The 16,256-nt window shown below is 50.9% G+C and overlaps 1 protein-coding gene across 1 annotated transcript; it reads right to left on the minus strand.

Annotated features, from left to right (window-relative positions):
- Positions 1–887: 887 nt before the first annotated feature.
- Positions 888–1,767, minus strand: LOC112900832 (flavanone 3-dioxygenase 2-like; the record flags this gene model as incomplete). The annotated part of the gene is made up of 2 exons (XM_025969624.1): positions 888–1,294; positions 1,390–1,767. Coding segments are annotated over 2 exons (639 nt in total), but the record flags the coding sequence as incomplete, so codon positions are not given.
- Positions 1,768–16,256: the final 14,489 nt, after the last annotated feature.

Raw genomic sequence — 16,256 nt, forward strand, 5'->3', positions numbered from 1 at the left:
ACACCAAATCTGAAGCGTAAAATCTACAAGTCTGAAGCGTAAAATTTACAAGGAGCTCCAGCTACGAAGCTCGAATCTTGAAAGAGATTCAATTACCAATCTGAATCTCGGTCTGATCCTGAAAGGATTTCGAATTCGATGGCATCACGTGCCCCGTCCTCCGAATCTTCTGACTCATTCTCGGAAACCAAATCCCGAATCTTTCGGCTCCAGTCCTTCCGACCTTCCCTGCTGTCCTTATCGTTGATGGGCTTCAGGGCCTCCATGATATCTGCTGCATTGCTGCGGCGCCTCTCCTCGTCCCGGCTGAGCTCAACGATGCTCCGCGGCGCCACGAGCGTCGGCTTTTAGCCCCAGCACACCGCGTAGTTCGAGCACTCTCGGCGCCAAGTCGCGCGGCAGCTTTGCGCAGAACATCTTCTCGGTGGCGAGGTGGTACAGACAGAGCCTGTTGTTGCTGGCGGTCGAGCCCTGGACGTACAGCGCCAGCACGCCGCCGCAGTCCCAGACGCATGCGATAGAGCAATCATACAGATTTCCCCTGTCGTCGCGATGGTACACGTCGCCCTTGAGCTCGATAACGCACCTGCGCTCCCACCGGCGGTCAGCCGTGAGCAGCCACAGGCCGACTCTGTGGTGGTGGCCAAGGTTCGTCGCCAGGCACAGCCGCCCGTCCATCTCCATGAGCGTGGACCTTGCGTGCCGGGGCCAACCGTGGTCGCGCTTGCCCGGCAGGTTAATGGTTGTGACAGTCTCATTGTCGCCGTCGAAAGCTAGGATCACCGGCTTGTCGACGTCGAGGACGAACACCGTGCCGGCCATCCATGTAGAGCGACTCCTGGCTGTGGATTTTTGTCTCCAGTCCCGTCGATGATACGGCCCTCAGCCGTGGTTGCCCGCCGAAGCGGCCGGGTACCACATTCGGGCACGGAATGCCGCCGGCCGGCGTACGATGTTTCACGAAACAAGCGAGCCAATCAAACCTATTAGTTTACAAGCAAAGCAAACCCTCCAGCAGTGTAGTGCCAAATTGTTACTGGAGCTGCAGCTGGGCGCATCTGAAGAGCTCCAGGCAGTGCTCCTGGTCCAGGTTCCTGCTCCAGAACTTGCTGTAGTACTCGTCGTAGGTGTAGCTCCGGTACACGGGCGCGTCCCCGTCGCGGACGAGCCCCGCCGCCGGGCTGATCACCGCGCTGTTGCACGGGCACAGGAAAGATGCCACCGACATGCGCTCTTGCGCCGCGTTCACCACCGCGCGGTGCCACACGCTCTTGTACGCGCCGTTGCTCAGAGCCTGCGGCATCCACAGCATCGAGAATTCGAGATCAGAACGCATCGCATCGATTCGAAAAACTGATGCGTCACCAGGTGGGTTTTGTGTTTGTTTACCTGCAGCTGGTCGCCTAGGTTGATGACGAAAGCGTTTGGCCGGGGGTTGACGGCGATCCACCGGCTGCCGTCCTTGAGGACCTGGAGGCCGGCGACGTTGGGGTCCTGGAGGAGGACGGTGAGGGCGTTGGGGTCCGTGTGCTTGGGTAGGCCGTAGGTGAGCTCCGGCTCCGGGCACTGCGGGTAGTAGTTCACGGCCATGTGCTGCTCCTGCTCGCCGAGGGCCTTCTCGATGTAGTCCTCCTCGAGGCCGAGGCTGAGGGAGATCATGCCGAGAAGCCGGAGCCCGAGCCGCCTGACCTCGCGGCAGTACTCGCTGACAATCTCCCTGTCGAGAAATTCGATCGATAGACAAAAAAAAAATAAAGTACGGCGTTGCCAGCATCATGTTTTGGGTGATTTTCTATACATGAAGCCTACATTTTAGCAAAGGAACAAAGGAGAAGGTATAGATGCATCGCTCTACAAGGGAATGAATGGACACAAAGTATGAAAGCATCCTCTCCCCTGGAAGTGTGGAGAGCTTCTCTGCAGGAGTGGTGAATTGGATAGGTTCTTGTGGTCACAGTCACAGGGGTGGTTGCGCACTACCTTTTGCAAAGTGACTAGGCGATCGACCTCTGCCTATGCACACGTCCAAATCGCTCGCTGTGTAGTGCGCGAGCATTTCGTGTTCAAGAGCGTACTTTGCAGTGGTGTCTAGAACCAGTAAAGCGGCCGCACTATACCAGCAACTAGCCGGCCGTGCGCTAGATGATGACATCCAAAGTGCAGAGCACGCAGGCCGGCAGACAGGGAGCGAGCATATATCCACGAGGAACACGGTGAGAGTAGTCTGCTGAAAGAAACGATGGCCCAATAATGATCGACTTAAAAATCGGCGTCCACTAATTAATCACCTCAACTTTTGTTTTAATGCTGTGATGAATGTGTGATCCCTGACAAAGCTACGCAATCCTGGTTATAGATGTCCAAACAGTGCGGGCCGCCTGTTTGGCCCGAGGCCCGGCACGGTTTTAGCCCGGTATGACCCCGGCACGGCCCGGCCTGCACCGTGCCCGGGCCGGCCCGACGCAACCGGCGTGCCGTGCCTGGACGCGAAGGCCGGCACGCCGGGCTAGCACGAGCCCGGCATGGTGCCAACAGCAGGCACGGCCTCGGCCCGGTAAAAATTGAGGCCCAGCCCAACTATCCGCCAGGGTATAAGTACCCGTCCGTCCGCCGCTCTCACGCCCTAACCCTAGCGCTCCTTTCTCCCCTTTCCCGACCGCAGCCGCAGCCGCTCGCCCTCTGCGGCTCTGCCCCTCTCCCAGGCGCCACGGAGGCGACGGCGAATCGGCACCGCACAACTCCTCGTGGATCTCCTTCCGACCTTCCCAATCCCACCTCTCCTCTTCTCATCCTCTCCCTGGCGTTCCTCCTCTCGCCTAACCCTAACCCTAATCCTCCATCTGTCCGTCGTTCTGGTCAAGATCTCTCCATTGTCCCCTCGTCAGCGACTCTGGTGCTCCGGCGGTTGCGCAGGTAACATGCTCTTCGTCTCTGAGCTTCTATGTTCGTCATGGCTTGTAACCCTAACCCTAATCCTCTATCTGTCTCTCGTAGGTGCTGCTCGATGCTTGCATCCAGGGTGTGCCGCGTGCGCTGTTGAGGAACCGGAGGCGCAGAGGAGGTGGCGGCCATGGAACTAGATCGGGCCGCCGAGGATGAGGAGTTGATGCTTCAAGACCAGAACGACGCAGAGGATGCTAGGCGCTTCATCCTCGGTAGCGGCGCGCATGCTGCTATCGATGTGGACGCCGATGCGGGAACAGGGACGGGAACGGGATCCTCGAGCCCCACTGACGCAAGCACGGCTTCGGCGGCTGGGGGAGGAGGATCTAAGAAAAGGTCCAAAGTGTGGGATGACTTCACAGAGGTCACCACCATTGAGAAAGGGAAAAAGGTAAGAATCGCTGCCATCTGCAATCACCGCAAGCAAACCCTGTCTGCTAAATCCTCTTCTGGCACTGGACATTTGCTCCGCCATAATTGCCCTGCTAAGAAAGAAAAGGAACGTACCGGTAGAATTCAATCTGTTCTTAAATATAATCCTGATGGTTCTCTTGTGCGTTGGGAGTACTCTGATGCAGTAGCACGTACTGAATTATGCCGTTTGATTGCTAGAATTGATCTACCTCTTTGTTTTGCTAAATCTGATGCATTTCAAGAATATATTGTGAATGCTCATAATCCTAGATTTGTTAAGACATCTAGGCAAACTACTGCTAGAGATTTGATCAAACTTTTTAATGAACGTATGGAGAAACTTACCGAAATCTTAAAAAATTCAGTTTCATCTGTTGCTATTACTTCTGATATATGGTGTGGTAAGGCTAAAGAGGACTACATTAGTGTGGTTGCTCATTTTGTCAATTCCGATTGGGGGTTAGAAAAGAGGTTGGTTTAAGGCCAATTGAAGTGGCACATACTGGCAGGAACATTGCTGATAGAGTTGCTATGGTGGTAGATGATTATGGCATTGCTGATAAAATATTTTCTATTGTTCTTGACAATGCCTCAGCTAATAAAACTGCAGTATCTGTTCTAAAACCTGTGTTTTCTAAGTACATTGGCCATTTAATTCCTCCTGAGGATAAAGAAGATGACTTATCTGCTATTTTCTTACATCAGCGCTGTAATTGCCACATTGTTAATCTTATTGTTAAATCTGGTTTGAAACGACTGAAGCATTATCTTGATGATTTTAGAACTGCAATTACATTCTTAAATGCTTCGAACCAGCGTATTGCTGCATTTAGAAGCTTTTGTTTGAGTTTAGGAGTGCCCCCTCGCAAGTTTGGTGTGGATATGGATGTTAGGTGGAATTCTACTTACTTAATGCTTAAGCATCTTGTTCCTTATCAAAGCACCTTTTCTATCTTTATCCAAACTAACTATCCAGTTAAGAAAGATGACTCTTTTTTATTGACTGATGACCATTGGGATGTTGCTGAAAAGGTATTATCATTCCTCAAATTGTTCTATGATATGTCTGTTGCATTGTCTGGAATTTATTACCCCACTTCAACATTAATGCTACATCATATACTTAAAATTGCTAGACATCTAACTGCTTTTGAGAATGATAGACTGCTAAGAGTTGCTGTTATTCCTATGGAAACAAAAATTTTGAAATATTGGAGGAACATACCCATCCTATATTGCTTTGCTTTTGTATTGGATCCTAGAGCTAAAATGAGAGGTTCAATAAGCTTCTTGTGAAGTTATCTGGACTAACGGGCACAGATTATTCAAGATATCCTACATCTATTCATTCCAAGATAACTAAGATTTTTCAGATATATGAAATGAAATTTGGTGCTGCACTCTTGAAGCGTCCCCCCCACCGGGGAGACTTAAAAGTGTCGAATTATCAGTCCCAGGAGGCTGATAACACTTTTATTACATCAGATGGTACATCACCGTACAACTCTTCGCGGTAATGGGCAGTGAAGCGCCACTATCGCGAGGATTACAACAAAAACCCACACAACTACACTAGCTACGAACAAAGGATCATCAGAGTCTTGCGCCATGCGGAATCCAACGGTGGCCTCAACCACAGGCAAGACTGGGTGCAGGACGAAACCCTACTCGTTGTCTTCGGGGACGTAGTCTGGGTCTTCCACTGTAAAAATAGGAATGGGGTGAGTACAAACGTACTCAGCAAGTCCATTCACACCCACGGAGGGGGTATAACAGAGATTAATGCAAAGGACAATCCAAGGATACGGTTAGGGTTTATTTGCGGAAAACTCGGTTATATGCAAGGGTTCATTTTGAAAACATTTTCAAAACAAGTTTTCCAATACCAAGGAGCACACGATGTTGATCCACACAGGATCCAAGTTTTAAACTGCTACCGGACTCCCCGTCCGCCGTAGCACACGGCACAACTGCCGGACACCTTCCAAACAACTTACACCAGCCCATCCATTCCCAGAGTGAAACACTAGTTATGTGACCACACCGTAACTTGCCCAATACCGTGGGCACGGCTATTCGAATAGATTTTCAACTCTGCAGAGGTGTGCAACTTTACCCACAGGTGGGGTACCACAGCACGAACACCTTAGTGCCGGTGCAGATCCCATCAAAGCCATTACCCACCTTAGCTAGACCTGACTAGCCATCACGGGATCCATCAAGGGGTCATTCGACCTATCTCCGAGGTTTAACCGGGGCATAAGTCACACAGAGCTTATCCCGTCTCCTTGATCACCCGTTGCTCTCAGCTCTCCTGATGGCTATCAAGCTAACTAGTGGGATTTAAGCTAAGCCGTTGCCCATACAACGGTCAAGTGGTTCGCACGACAAGAAGCTAGGTGAGATGTCACATCAACTCGGTCCTTAGGGGTGACAGGATGGATATTTCCCTTCCTCGCTCAACCACACAGGTACGAGCACACCAACGGCAATTCACACAGAAATGCCATCCATCCCGTCCGACTCGTTTCTCAAATCCACACTTTACCCTTTCCCACACACACGCATTTTTCTTTATAAAATCAGGTATTCAAGGTATGGCTATCACGGCAAGGGTGGCTATCCTACCATGTGTTCAACACGCAAAACAATGCAATTTTATAAAACAGGCCACTGGGTTGTGTTTATAAAAACTAGGACAGAAACATGCATCAAAGGGCGGAATTGAACTTGCCATCGTCAAACCCTTGCGGGAAGTCCTGATCGAAGCACTGTCCTTCGGGTTCGGGGTCGCAGTACTGGTCCTCAGTTGCTTGGTCGCGGTCGGGAACCTCGTCGTTCACTCCGTGTCCTACGACGCAAACAAACAGACACACAATCAAGCGAAAGAACTAAAAGCTTTTACCGATAGGCTTGAATCGGAAATAATTTAGTTACGGAGTTAGGGGTGATATCTTTGGGTGGTTTCCTAATGGCATGGCCGGAACCCTACTGGAAATGGCGTGGTAAAGTTTCGGGTCGATCGGAGGTCGTTTCGCACATAAAATGACGAGTTAAAGACGGTTTCAGGGACTAAACAGGGGTCTAGGGGCCTATTCGTAATTATACGGAAAGGGCAAGGACCTATTTGCGAGGTCTAGAAATACACAGGCATGCTAAATGGTGTCAAATACAAATGGGCTCGCGTAATGGAGGGTCTATTTTGAGTTATTAAAAAGGGCGAGGTTTCTTTTGCAAAGAAAGGGTGGATAGCTCCTAAGGGGGGGGGGGTTTCCTTGGGAATTACAGGGAAGGCCAGGGGGTTATGGGCAAAATGCCCTTTCTTCTTCCTTCCCCCTTGCTCAGAACAGAGGAGGGAATGGGGGGGGGCTCGGCGCCGGCCAATCCTCGGCGGCCGGGGCCCGAGCGGCTCGGGGTGGAGGGGGAAAAGAGGGAGGGGGGCGCACGGAACCAATTCCCGGCCTCACCTCGGCTTGGGGCGCGGTGAGGGAGCGGGCCCACGGTGGGGGGCGGCGGCCGGTGGTGGGGTGCGCGGCGGCGGCGCTAGGGGCCGGGAAAAGGCGGGTAGGGCGGCGGCGGTGGTCGTGGTGGGGGTGAGCCGCGCGGGCGGCCTATTTATAGGCCGGGGGGGGCGGTGAAGCAGAGGGGGTTGAGGCGGCCGGCGGGCGGTGCGGGCGCCATTAATGGCGTCCCGGCCGCTTGCGGCCGTCGCGACGTGGCGTGCAGCGCGGGTGCGGGACGGGAAGCGACGGCGCGTGCGCGGGCAGGACGCGGCGACGACGAGCGGCGCGGCACGCGCGGGTGCAGGGCGCGAGCGGCGCGGCGTGTCGCGGGTCCGGGCCAGGGCGCGGCGGCGAGCGGCGCGGCGCGGGGCGCGGGCACGCGGGGCACGCGAGCAGGCGGGGGCGGGCGCGTACACGCGGCACGGCCAGGGTAGCGTGGGCGCGACGCACAGGGCCGGCGCGCGGCCACTGTGCTCGGGAGCAGGGGAAAGGGAAAACAGGAAGGAGGGAAGAAGAAGAGGAAAGGGAGGGAAAAGAAAAGAAGGAAAAAGGGAAAGGGGAGGGAAAAGAAAAGAAAAAGAAAAAGGAAGAGAAATAGGGAGAAGAGAGGGAAAAGAGAGAGAGGGAGGGAGAGGTGCCGGCGCCAATCGCGGCCGCAGTCGCGGCCGATCGGCCACGCGCGCGCGGGATTCGCGTGCTGCGAGAAATGACTTGCGCCGGCGCTATTCGCGGCGGTGACCGCGCGCGGACGGCAGGCTTCCGAGCGGTGCGGGATGGGATGGCGATACGGTCAGGGGTTAGGGCTATGGTCTGGCGACGAGTGGTCTTTAACGTTTTAACGCGTGATTTGATTTTGGTAAATTTTAGGGCGTCACAACTCTTGAGTGCACGTCAACATAAATCCGCTGGAAGCGCAGGTAATGTTTCAGAGGCATGGGATGATATCTATGAAGATGATATCTTGCCTGGAAGGCCAGCAGGTACTCCTGTATCTGTATCATCTACTGTTGCTGCTATATCTGAGTTGTCTTCATATCTTGATAGTGATACAGTAACGCAGTTTGACTCTGAGTTCAGTGTTCTAAATTGGTGGCAACGGCACAAGTTGACATATCCTGTGCTTTCTATACTTGCTAAAGATGTTCTAACTGTGCCTGCTTCTACTGTATCATCAGAGTCAACTTTTAGTTTAGCTGGCAGGGTGCTTGAGGACCGGCGGCGGCGGCTAACTCCCGATATTGTTGAAGTCTTGTCCTGCATAAAGGATTGGGAGCTCGCTGATATGCGAAGTCAGCACACTGTGGAGAAAGAGACCAAGGAATTTGAAGCCACCTTTGAAGCAATGTACCTGGTGGATGAAGATGTCAACAATACCAGGGATAAAGAGCAGCAAGAAAGAGGGGGTGGAAGATCTTTTCTTTCTAGGAGCTAGCTGTACTCTTTTCCTTTCTAGGATTTTCTCACGAGGTGTGAGTTTTTACCTAGAAAGGTTTTTAACGAGGCAGCATTGCACTACGGCTCCAATAATATTATGTTATTTTTAGTATCCTTGATTGAAACATGCAATTGTGTTAAATTCTGTTATTTTTTGCATCCTTATACTGAAACTGTCAAACATGCAATTTGAGGTGGTTTGAAGGTGCTGTAATTATTGCTTTGATTACAACTATGTAGTTTTAGGAAAATGCAGGTTACAAATATGTATGTCCTCTAGTTGACTTGTAATTATCGCTTTGATTTTTGTAATTGACGTGTGTTGATTGCCTAAGTTAATTCATATGCTTATGCTTATATACTGTGGTCTGTGGAGTATAGCCTGGGAAGATGTTGGTCATAGCTGAGTATAGCTGTTAGTTGTAATTGGGCCCGCGGGCGGTACGATACTATAGGGCCGGCCGGGCCACCGGCACGGCACGACCCGATTTGGCCCAGGTCGTGCCGTGCTTGGGCACAGGCAGCGGCACGCGGGCCGGCACGGCACGGCACGATAGATGATTCGTGCCGTTCCTAGCCCGGCACGATTTGTGCCGTGCCTGGCCCGCCACGGGCCGTGCCAGCACGGCCCGCACCGTTGGACATCTATACTTGTAGCGAATACTCGAACCATTGCCAGCGGCACAACAGAAGCTTGTAGCTCTTGCTCCTCCGGCCGTAACCCAATCCTAGCACGATATAATTGGTGCCCTTGGACGGATGAGGGACGGTTACATCCCTCACGACGTCGGCGACGGCCGGGTTCCAGAGGACGCACCTGCCCCGGCGAGAGTAGCCATCAGTGGCGAGGAGCACGACGCCGTTGCACGTGTTGATGTACCTGTCCTCGAAGTAACGCTCGCCGAAGAGCGCGCGCATGGGGGCGGCGCTGCCGCTGATCCCGGCGCCGGCGACGTGGAAGCCGTTGAACTCGCTGACCAGGTCCCGCTCTCTCGTCCACCGCAACGGCGCGGTGGCGATGTACGCGACGTGCGGGCGGGGAAGCGGTGGGGCGAGGCAGCAATGGAGGCTCCTGAACGCCGGGCTGAGGATCAGGCGGCGGTGGTGCTTCGAGAGCGCCGTGCACCCGACCGTGGTGCGGGCCGGCAGGCGCGCGAGGATGCAGCCGAGAACATCGTCGCAGACGCCTGCGCCTGGCGCGCCATCGAGGGCTTCCCTCTTCCTCTTCTTCGAGGCAGATGCGATCGACGCCGGCGTCCCTCGCTCCTCCTCGACGATCTCATCCTCCCCTGCCTTCTTCTCCGTCTAGTGTCAATCGTGGATTTGTGGCTTGGGACGGAAGATCGCGGACGCCTTCTTTATCTGAGGAATTGCTAAGTATAGCACGGTACGACGAGATCCGGATTTGAAGTTGCGAAATCAAATTCGGTCTATGCCATGTCAGGCATCTCCAGCAGTTTCCTTTTTTAATAAACTGTTAATATTACGAAAAATATACTTCAGCAGTTTCTCAATGCCTCTCCTTTTCTTCAATAATTATTAGGTTATCTCTGTATTTCACCCCAACTCCCTTTAAATAAAGGGAGAATTTTGGCTCTCCCAGTATGTTAGTTGTATTGAAATAAGATTATTGGAAAACTGTAAAGGTATCTCCTCCAATAATCCATAAAAATGGTGTTGAGATATCCAAATAATATATTATTGGAAGATATTATTGTAGGGTACGGATTGACCATTGGTCGCAAATTTTGTAAGTTTCGGACACCCGCAAATTTTGTAAGTTTCGGACACCCGAGAAAGGAGTTGTGTAATCAAATATATTGTGGCACCGGTTACATTAAACTTGCCATGAATAAAAAGAGTAAAGACATGACACTAGTAGTCTGCTTAGTACATATTTGTTCTTTTATTTCACCATTCTTCCTCCGGCTAATTGTTTCCTTGACGAATTCTTATGGATGTCCTCTCGACGATGATGGTGGTTGTTCAACAGTCCAACCTGTGAAAAAAATCGTTAATGATATGTTTTATTGACCAACTTATATAGATGACGCGGTCCAAAATAGTTTATAATTAAACTTCTATCTTGATGACTACTCAACAGTACTAGAATCTTTTTAAGAAAAATAAATGGTATTATGAACTTACTTCCGCAATCGCTTCCAACTCGCACTGGTTTTCCACAACGACCTGCAACTTTAACAAGCCTTTTTGGGTCTACTGTTTTTTCATCGTGTTCGGTAAGGACACGACAAACGCAAGACATGTCAGATGCTTGCACAGTGGTGCCGCATTTGTCTCCTGGCCTTGGACGAACATAAGGGCCACCAATCTTGATACTATTCTTGCACTTGAGCATAACTGATACCTTCTCATGATGACAATCCGTCTCACCCCAAACTTGATGTTTTGCAAGCATGGTAAAAACTAGAGCAAAGACCACGACTTGAAGCATCGCTCTAGCATCCATCATGTACTAGTATTGTGTTGTTATGTATACCATGCTTACACCTTACACTTCTATTTATACTGTATCAGAAGCTGAGTGTCACTACATACTAATGTTGAAGAATCTTCAGATAGGTAGTATTGATCAAAGTACTACTGAGTCATAATGCTTAACATAAATGTTGATAAATCCTTACCAAAAGTACTCTAATAAAATTTGAGTAACGGATAAAAAGTTAATGTTAAGAAAAATGTTGGACATGATACGAGGAAAATAGTGATAAGACTCTTTTTTTGAACTACTCATTTAATTTTAATATATAGAGTATAATAACTGTTTCATTCATTTAATTTGATAAACAGAGTATAATAACTGTTTCTTACATTAGGTACGAAACTCAGGATAAAAAGCTTAATATTCAATATAAATGTTAATAAATCCTTACCAAAAGTACTCCAATAAAATTTGAGTAACGGGTAAAAATTAAATAATGTTAAGAAATCTTGGACATGATACGAGGACAATAGGGATAAGACTTTTTTTTTTGAACGAACTACTCATTTAGTTTTGATATATATAGTACAGTAACTGTTTAATTCATTTAATTTTGATATATAGAGTATAATGACTGTTTCATACATTCAGATACGAAACTCAGGATAAAAAACTTAATGTAAAGAAACCTTGGACATGATAGGAGTGACGGAGAGATTAGTATGGTTTCAGTTTTTTCTTTTTGAATAATAAACCTAGCTGTACTATGCCTGTATCTCTGATCTCTCCGTGAATGCTGTTGTTTTTCAAAATATGAATAAATTATAACTATGCTATTAAACATTGATGTTTGTAATATATCAATTAGAAATTTGATGAAATTCTATTGCTTAGTTTCAGTTTCATAAATTTTAAAATGCAGAGGGAAAAATCTATTTCTGAAGCTCAACACTGTTACAGTTTAGCCATAGGCTATGTAAGACGCCAACTTGCAGATAACAATTCGAAACGTGAAACAATTAGCACACAACGGTCTCGAAAATGAAACCTGGGTCCTCTGAATCCATCTCTGGCATTTCCACCACGTCTTGCAGGTCATCGGGCAACTTCTGGATGATGCGAACCAAGAACTCCATGAGGCACAAGGTGTTCAGAGTCGCCTCCTGCCCTCTCCTCCTATCTAGCGGACCCAGGAGATTTATGACACCCGTAATTTGCGCCGAGCGATTCCGACGCCGCTCCAGGTCTTGATCGCATTCCCCGACGATGCTTCCCGGTGACACGAGCGTTGTAACCCCAGGAGCAAGTAGCCACTGGCGCTGAGCAACAATCTCATCTTCCACGAGCGAAGTAAGCACATGGAGTTGAGGTAGCGCTTTATTCTCGACTGCACTAAGAAATAACTTATCGACGCCGACTACAGGAGCTGCGATCCAGAATCAGGATGACCCAAATACCCTCAAGCAAGGCACACAAGGCTTTGGGAAAGAATTGTTGAGGTTTTAACCTTTGTGTAGGCAGGATTCAGACTAAATTAACTAGTCCTAGGTAGCAGCATGATGCATTTACTGCTTGCATGCATCCCATACACCAAGACTACTTTTGTTTGGAATTTGCGCCGGGTCTTCTACCTAACGCCCTCTTTACTGTTCCCTTAAAAACACTATTTAAATAAAAGCACACAGTGGGTACCGGTATCCAGTCCGAACCCTAGAGCAGAAAAACTTTAAAGATGTGACTAGAGCAGTCAAACTCCACGGTTGTACCGACGAACCATTCGGCAGGTGGTAGATTTCCATCAGTGCTCGCGTTCGACGTGGACAACGAGAGCGTCACGGCTACAGATATACCCGCCGGCGAGCGCGGGCCATTGAAACCGTGGAAGCTTATGGACGTCTTCGGCCGCCTGTGTGCGGCGACGGGCGACGGTAACTTGGCCCTGTGGCGGCTCACGGCAGACCAGCAGTGGGTGCGGCTCTGTAAGTTCTGGTGCGGCAGCGGCTCTGCGACCGATTTGGCCGGTGCCTGGGACTGCGGCGGCGTGTTGCTCCTGTACTTCATGGACCGCTCGTCGAAAATCGCGTACCTGCACATGTACGATACGAGAAAAGATGAGGATGTTGGAGTAATGGGCTTGGCTCATTCATTCTAATGCATTAAAAGAATTTAAAGCCCACTATTAAATGCTAGGGAATCAACGGCTTAATTTCGTACCGGGAATTGAGGAGGATCTCAACCGACTTAAAAGGTGGACTTCGTGTACATCTCTTGTGAAGCCGGTAAGAGGAGGACGGCGAACCACACGCGCGCGCGCGCTCGCTCGCCTCGCCGACCGGTGTGCGTGCGCGTGCGCGGCCGGACGTGACGTGCAGGTGCGGTGCGACGTGAGGAGATGAGAAGGACGTTTTGCTGTAAAGAGCAGTAAAGAGCATTAAAAACCGTGAGTTAATGTTGACACTAATAACCGGACATTCAAGGCTCTTTACGACGTCCAGGTTCGTTGAACCTGAGGCTCATCAAGGTCATTCATGACGTCCAGATTCGTTGAACCTGAGGCACCTCATGCCTATATAAACCAGCACCCTCTTCTCCCATCCTCACTTACTCAGCTCTTGATCCAGGTACTCCTTCTTAGGAGACCTCTCCCTTCTCCCTCAGCTGCTTTCTGCCATTCCCATCGCTAGCACTGCGCGCACAGCTCTAGCGAGAGCAGGGCCTCCGGAACCTCTGCTCGCTGAAGGCCTTGCACGGGGCGCGGGCAATTAGGTTTTTGGGGAGCGTCTTGACGCGACTGCTCGCTCCCTGAACGACTACTTCGTCTACTTTCTGGCGTGACCGTCCGTGCGAACGACTACTTCGTCTACTTCCCGGCGTGACCGTTCGTGGGACTGCACTGCGAATATCTTCCTGCATCGACATAGTTCGGCTACTTCAAGCAAGGCCAGTCGAATAGCATGTCTATTCCAGCCGGTAACGGCGCAACCGGTGCCCCCGGCACCGGTCCCGTCTTGTGGTACATACTAAACCTATTCTGGTTTAATTCTTTATTCATGCTTATTAGTGAGAATAACATGAACACATGCACATATCTCACAAACACATTATCACTTATCTATATCATAAAATTGCTAGTAATATTTGGAATTAAAATATACCGAAAATTGCCTATAATTCTAACAGAGGAGTTACCGGGGTCGGGGCTGTTCCTCCCGCGTGCGGTGGCGGAGGAAGGAGGATGGGAGTCGGAGCTCGTGCTGTGCTGCGGCTACCGGCCGATGCTCGTGTCGCCGGGGAGCATCGTCGGCGCACCGCCGCGCCAGCGCAGCGCAGGTGGCGTGCTTGCGGCCATGAGACCGCTGCTGGAGAGGGACATGAATGCGGGGAGGGAGAGGACGCTGAACGCGGTTTGCTTCATGAACCTGCTTTACATTATGACGAGGCTGCCTGACAACGCAGAGGACGTAATCCAGGAGGTGGGATGGGGATCGTTATTGCCATTCTCTCTGCGATGAATGAATGGATTGTTCATAGTGCTCTAGATAGGTAATATATAGTATTATCCATTGGATTATTCCCTCAATTCTTTTTATAAACGGTATGATGTGCTCGTGTTTGGTGGCCCATATGGCTCAGCAAAAATGATTCTATTTTTGATAAAGTAAACACACAATCTTAGTTGAAGATTTTTTCAGGACTACTCACTGGATCAGATTCTGGACCTTATTGCAAAAGTAGAACGTCGGAGGAAATCTCCAGCCGGGTGGCGAAAGGCACCTGCCTAATCCTAGTTAAGGATGGGTTTGGACGGGACTTAAGAACGCTCGATCGATGCGCGGATGAACGCAGGAAGGACGCGAGGATTTAGAGTGGTTCAGGCCGCCGGAGCGTAATACTCTACGTCCACTTTAGTGTTGTATTGTAAGCCTGAAGGGAGAGCAGCGCGAGCTCGTGTGTGTCCAACCTGCCTTCTAACGAGTACACTCTCCCTTTTATAGTTCAAGGGAGGTGCTTACACTGTGCGGGACCCCGACAGGTGAGCCCGGCCAACAGGGACCTACTTTATGTGATATGGAGATCTCCCTCTCCAGCCCCTTGTCGCTGCCTTCACGGTTGGGAAGATAACGTGCGTATCTACAACTTGGATGTGGTCGTGTGCTGTCCTGCAGGCACAGTGACCGCTGTCAGCGTTACCCAACAGTGGTGCTGTGTTGCCACTGTTGGGTGCGATTCTGGCAGGCGTGGGGGCAGTGCTGTCCCGCCGCGCCGTTGCCTCCGTGCGCACTGTAGCAGCGTACGCCTCAGCTCACCTGTTACATGCCATCATCACGCTGCGCGCCGCACCGTGACGGGACTGCACGCCGCTTGCGCACAGTAACGGTGATATGACGCGCCGCTTTGAAAACAGGCGGGCTTACCGTGGTGTCAGCCTACCTGCCCCGTGTGTCAGGGGCAGGCCACACCTTTTGACTTGAGGGCACCCGGCCCAGCTACCGCATTAAATGCTGGTAGGTGGGCTGGAGATCCGCGAAGGGCCTCGTGCCACGCGCACGTGGCAGGGCCAGCCCCGCTCCCACCGCAGGGGCGGCACGTGGCGGCACCGGACCCCTCTCCGGAGGGTGGGGTTCCGGGCTCCCGAGGCCGATCGGAGCGGTCAGGCCCGTGATGGTCCGGCCATCACACGCGGTGGCCCCGGACCTCCCTGGGAAGTCCGGGTCGGCGGGGGCTACCCGAGAGCTCCCTTGCCTTACGTGGCATGCGGAGGCCCCGGACCTCAGAGAGCTCGGGGAGGGTCCGGAGACCACGGTCCCAGCTGTCAGGACCGGGCCGTATGCCACGTCACCCAGAGGGCGAGGGGGAGATCACGTATGGTGATACGCTAAGGGCCTGGACACCCTAGCAGAAGGTACCCCTGTCTATATGTACCGATATAGGAGAAACAGAATAATATACCAGGAACTTATTGAGCTTGCGGGACTACGGCAATTGCTATCTTTACGAAAAATGGGTGACAATTTAGTAATAGATTTTGCTTATAAGGTTGTAACTTTTAATTCCGTTTTGTTGGTTACAAGTGGTTATTTTATAATAAAGGCTGGATGTATTACATTGCTATTAGAAGTCGAGATATTAAATTATTCCTTTATTAAAAAATGATGTGTTCGTGTAAAGTATGCAAGAAGTCTAGAGAGAAAATTCCTTCTACGCCATCAGAATTTATACCTATCCCTACGTGCCATTCAAAATTACATGTTCCCTTCATTGCCATCGGTTTTCATTTTAGGTCCCTCCTATGCCACTACTGTTCATATTGCTATTAATTCCACCGTTACAAGCCTGTTCACCGTTTATTTCTCTGCTCGTGAGCCGCGGTGCCTATGTGCAAAACCCAAATCATGGTGGCGGTAGCGGCCTCACACCTCTTGGCGAGCGCCGCGTTCAGCCTCGCCACGGAGGCTGCCCTTCGCGCCTTCACCGCGAGCCGCATCGCCTCGGCCCCTTGACAGCCGCTGCGGCCTCTA

This window comes from Panicum hallii, chromosome 7 (assembly GCF_002211085.1).
Source record: "Panicum hallii strain FIL2 chromosome 7, PHallii_v3.1, whole genome shotgun sequence".
In the NCBI taxonomy this organism is placed as follows: domain Eukaryota; kingdom Viridiplantae; phylum Streptophyta; class Magnoliopsida; order Poales; family Poaceae; genus Panicum; species Panicum hallii.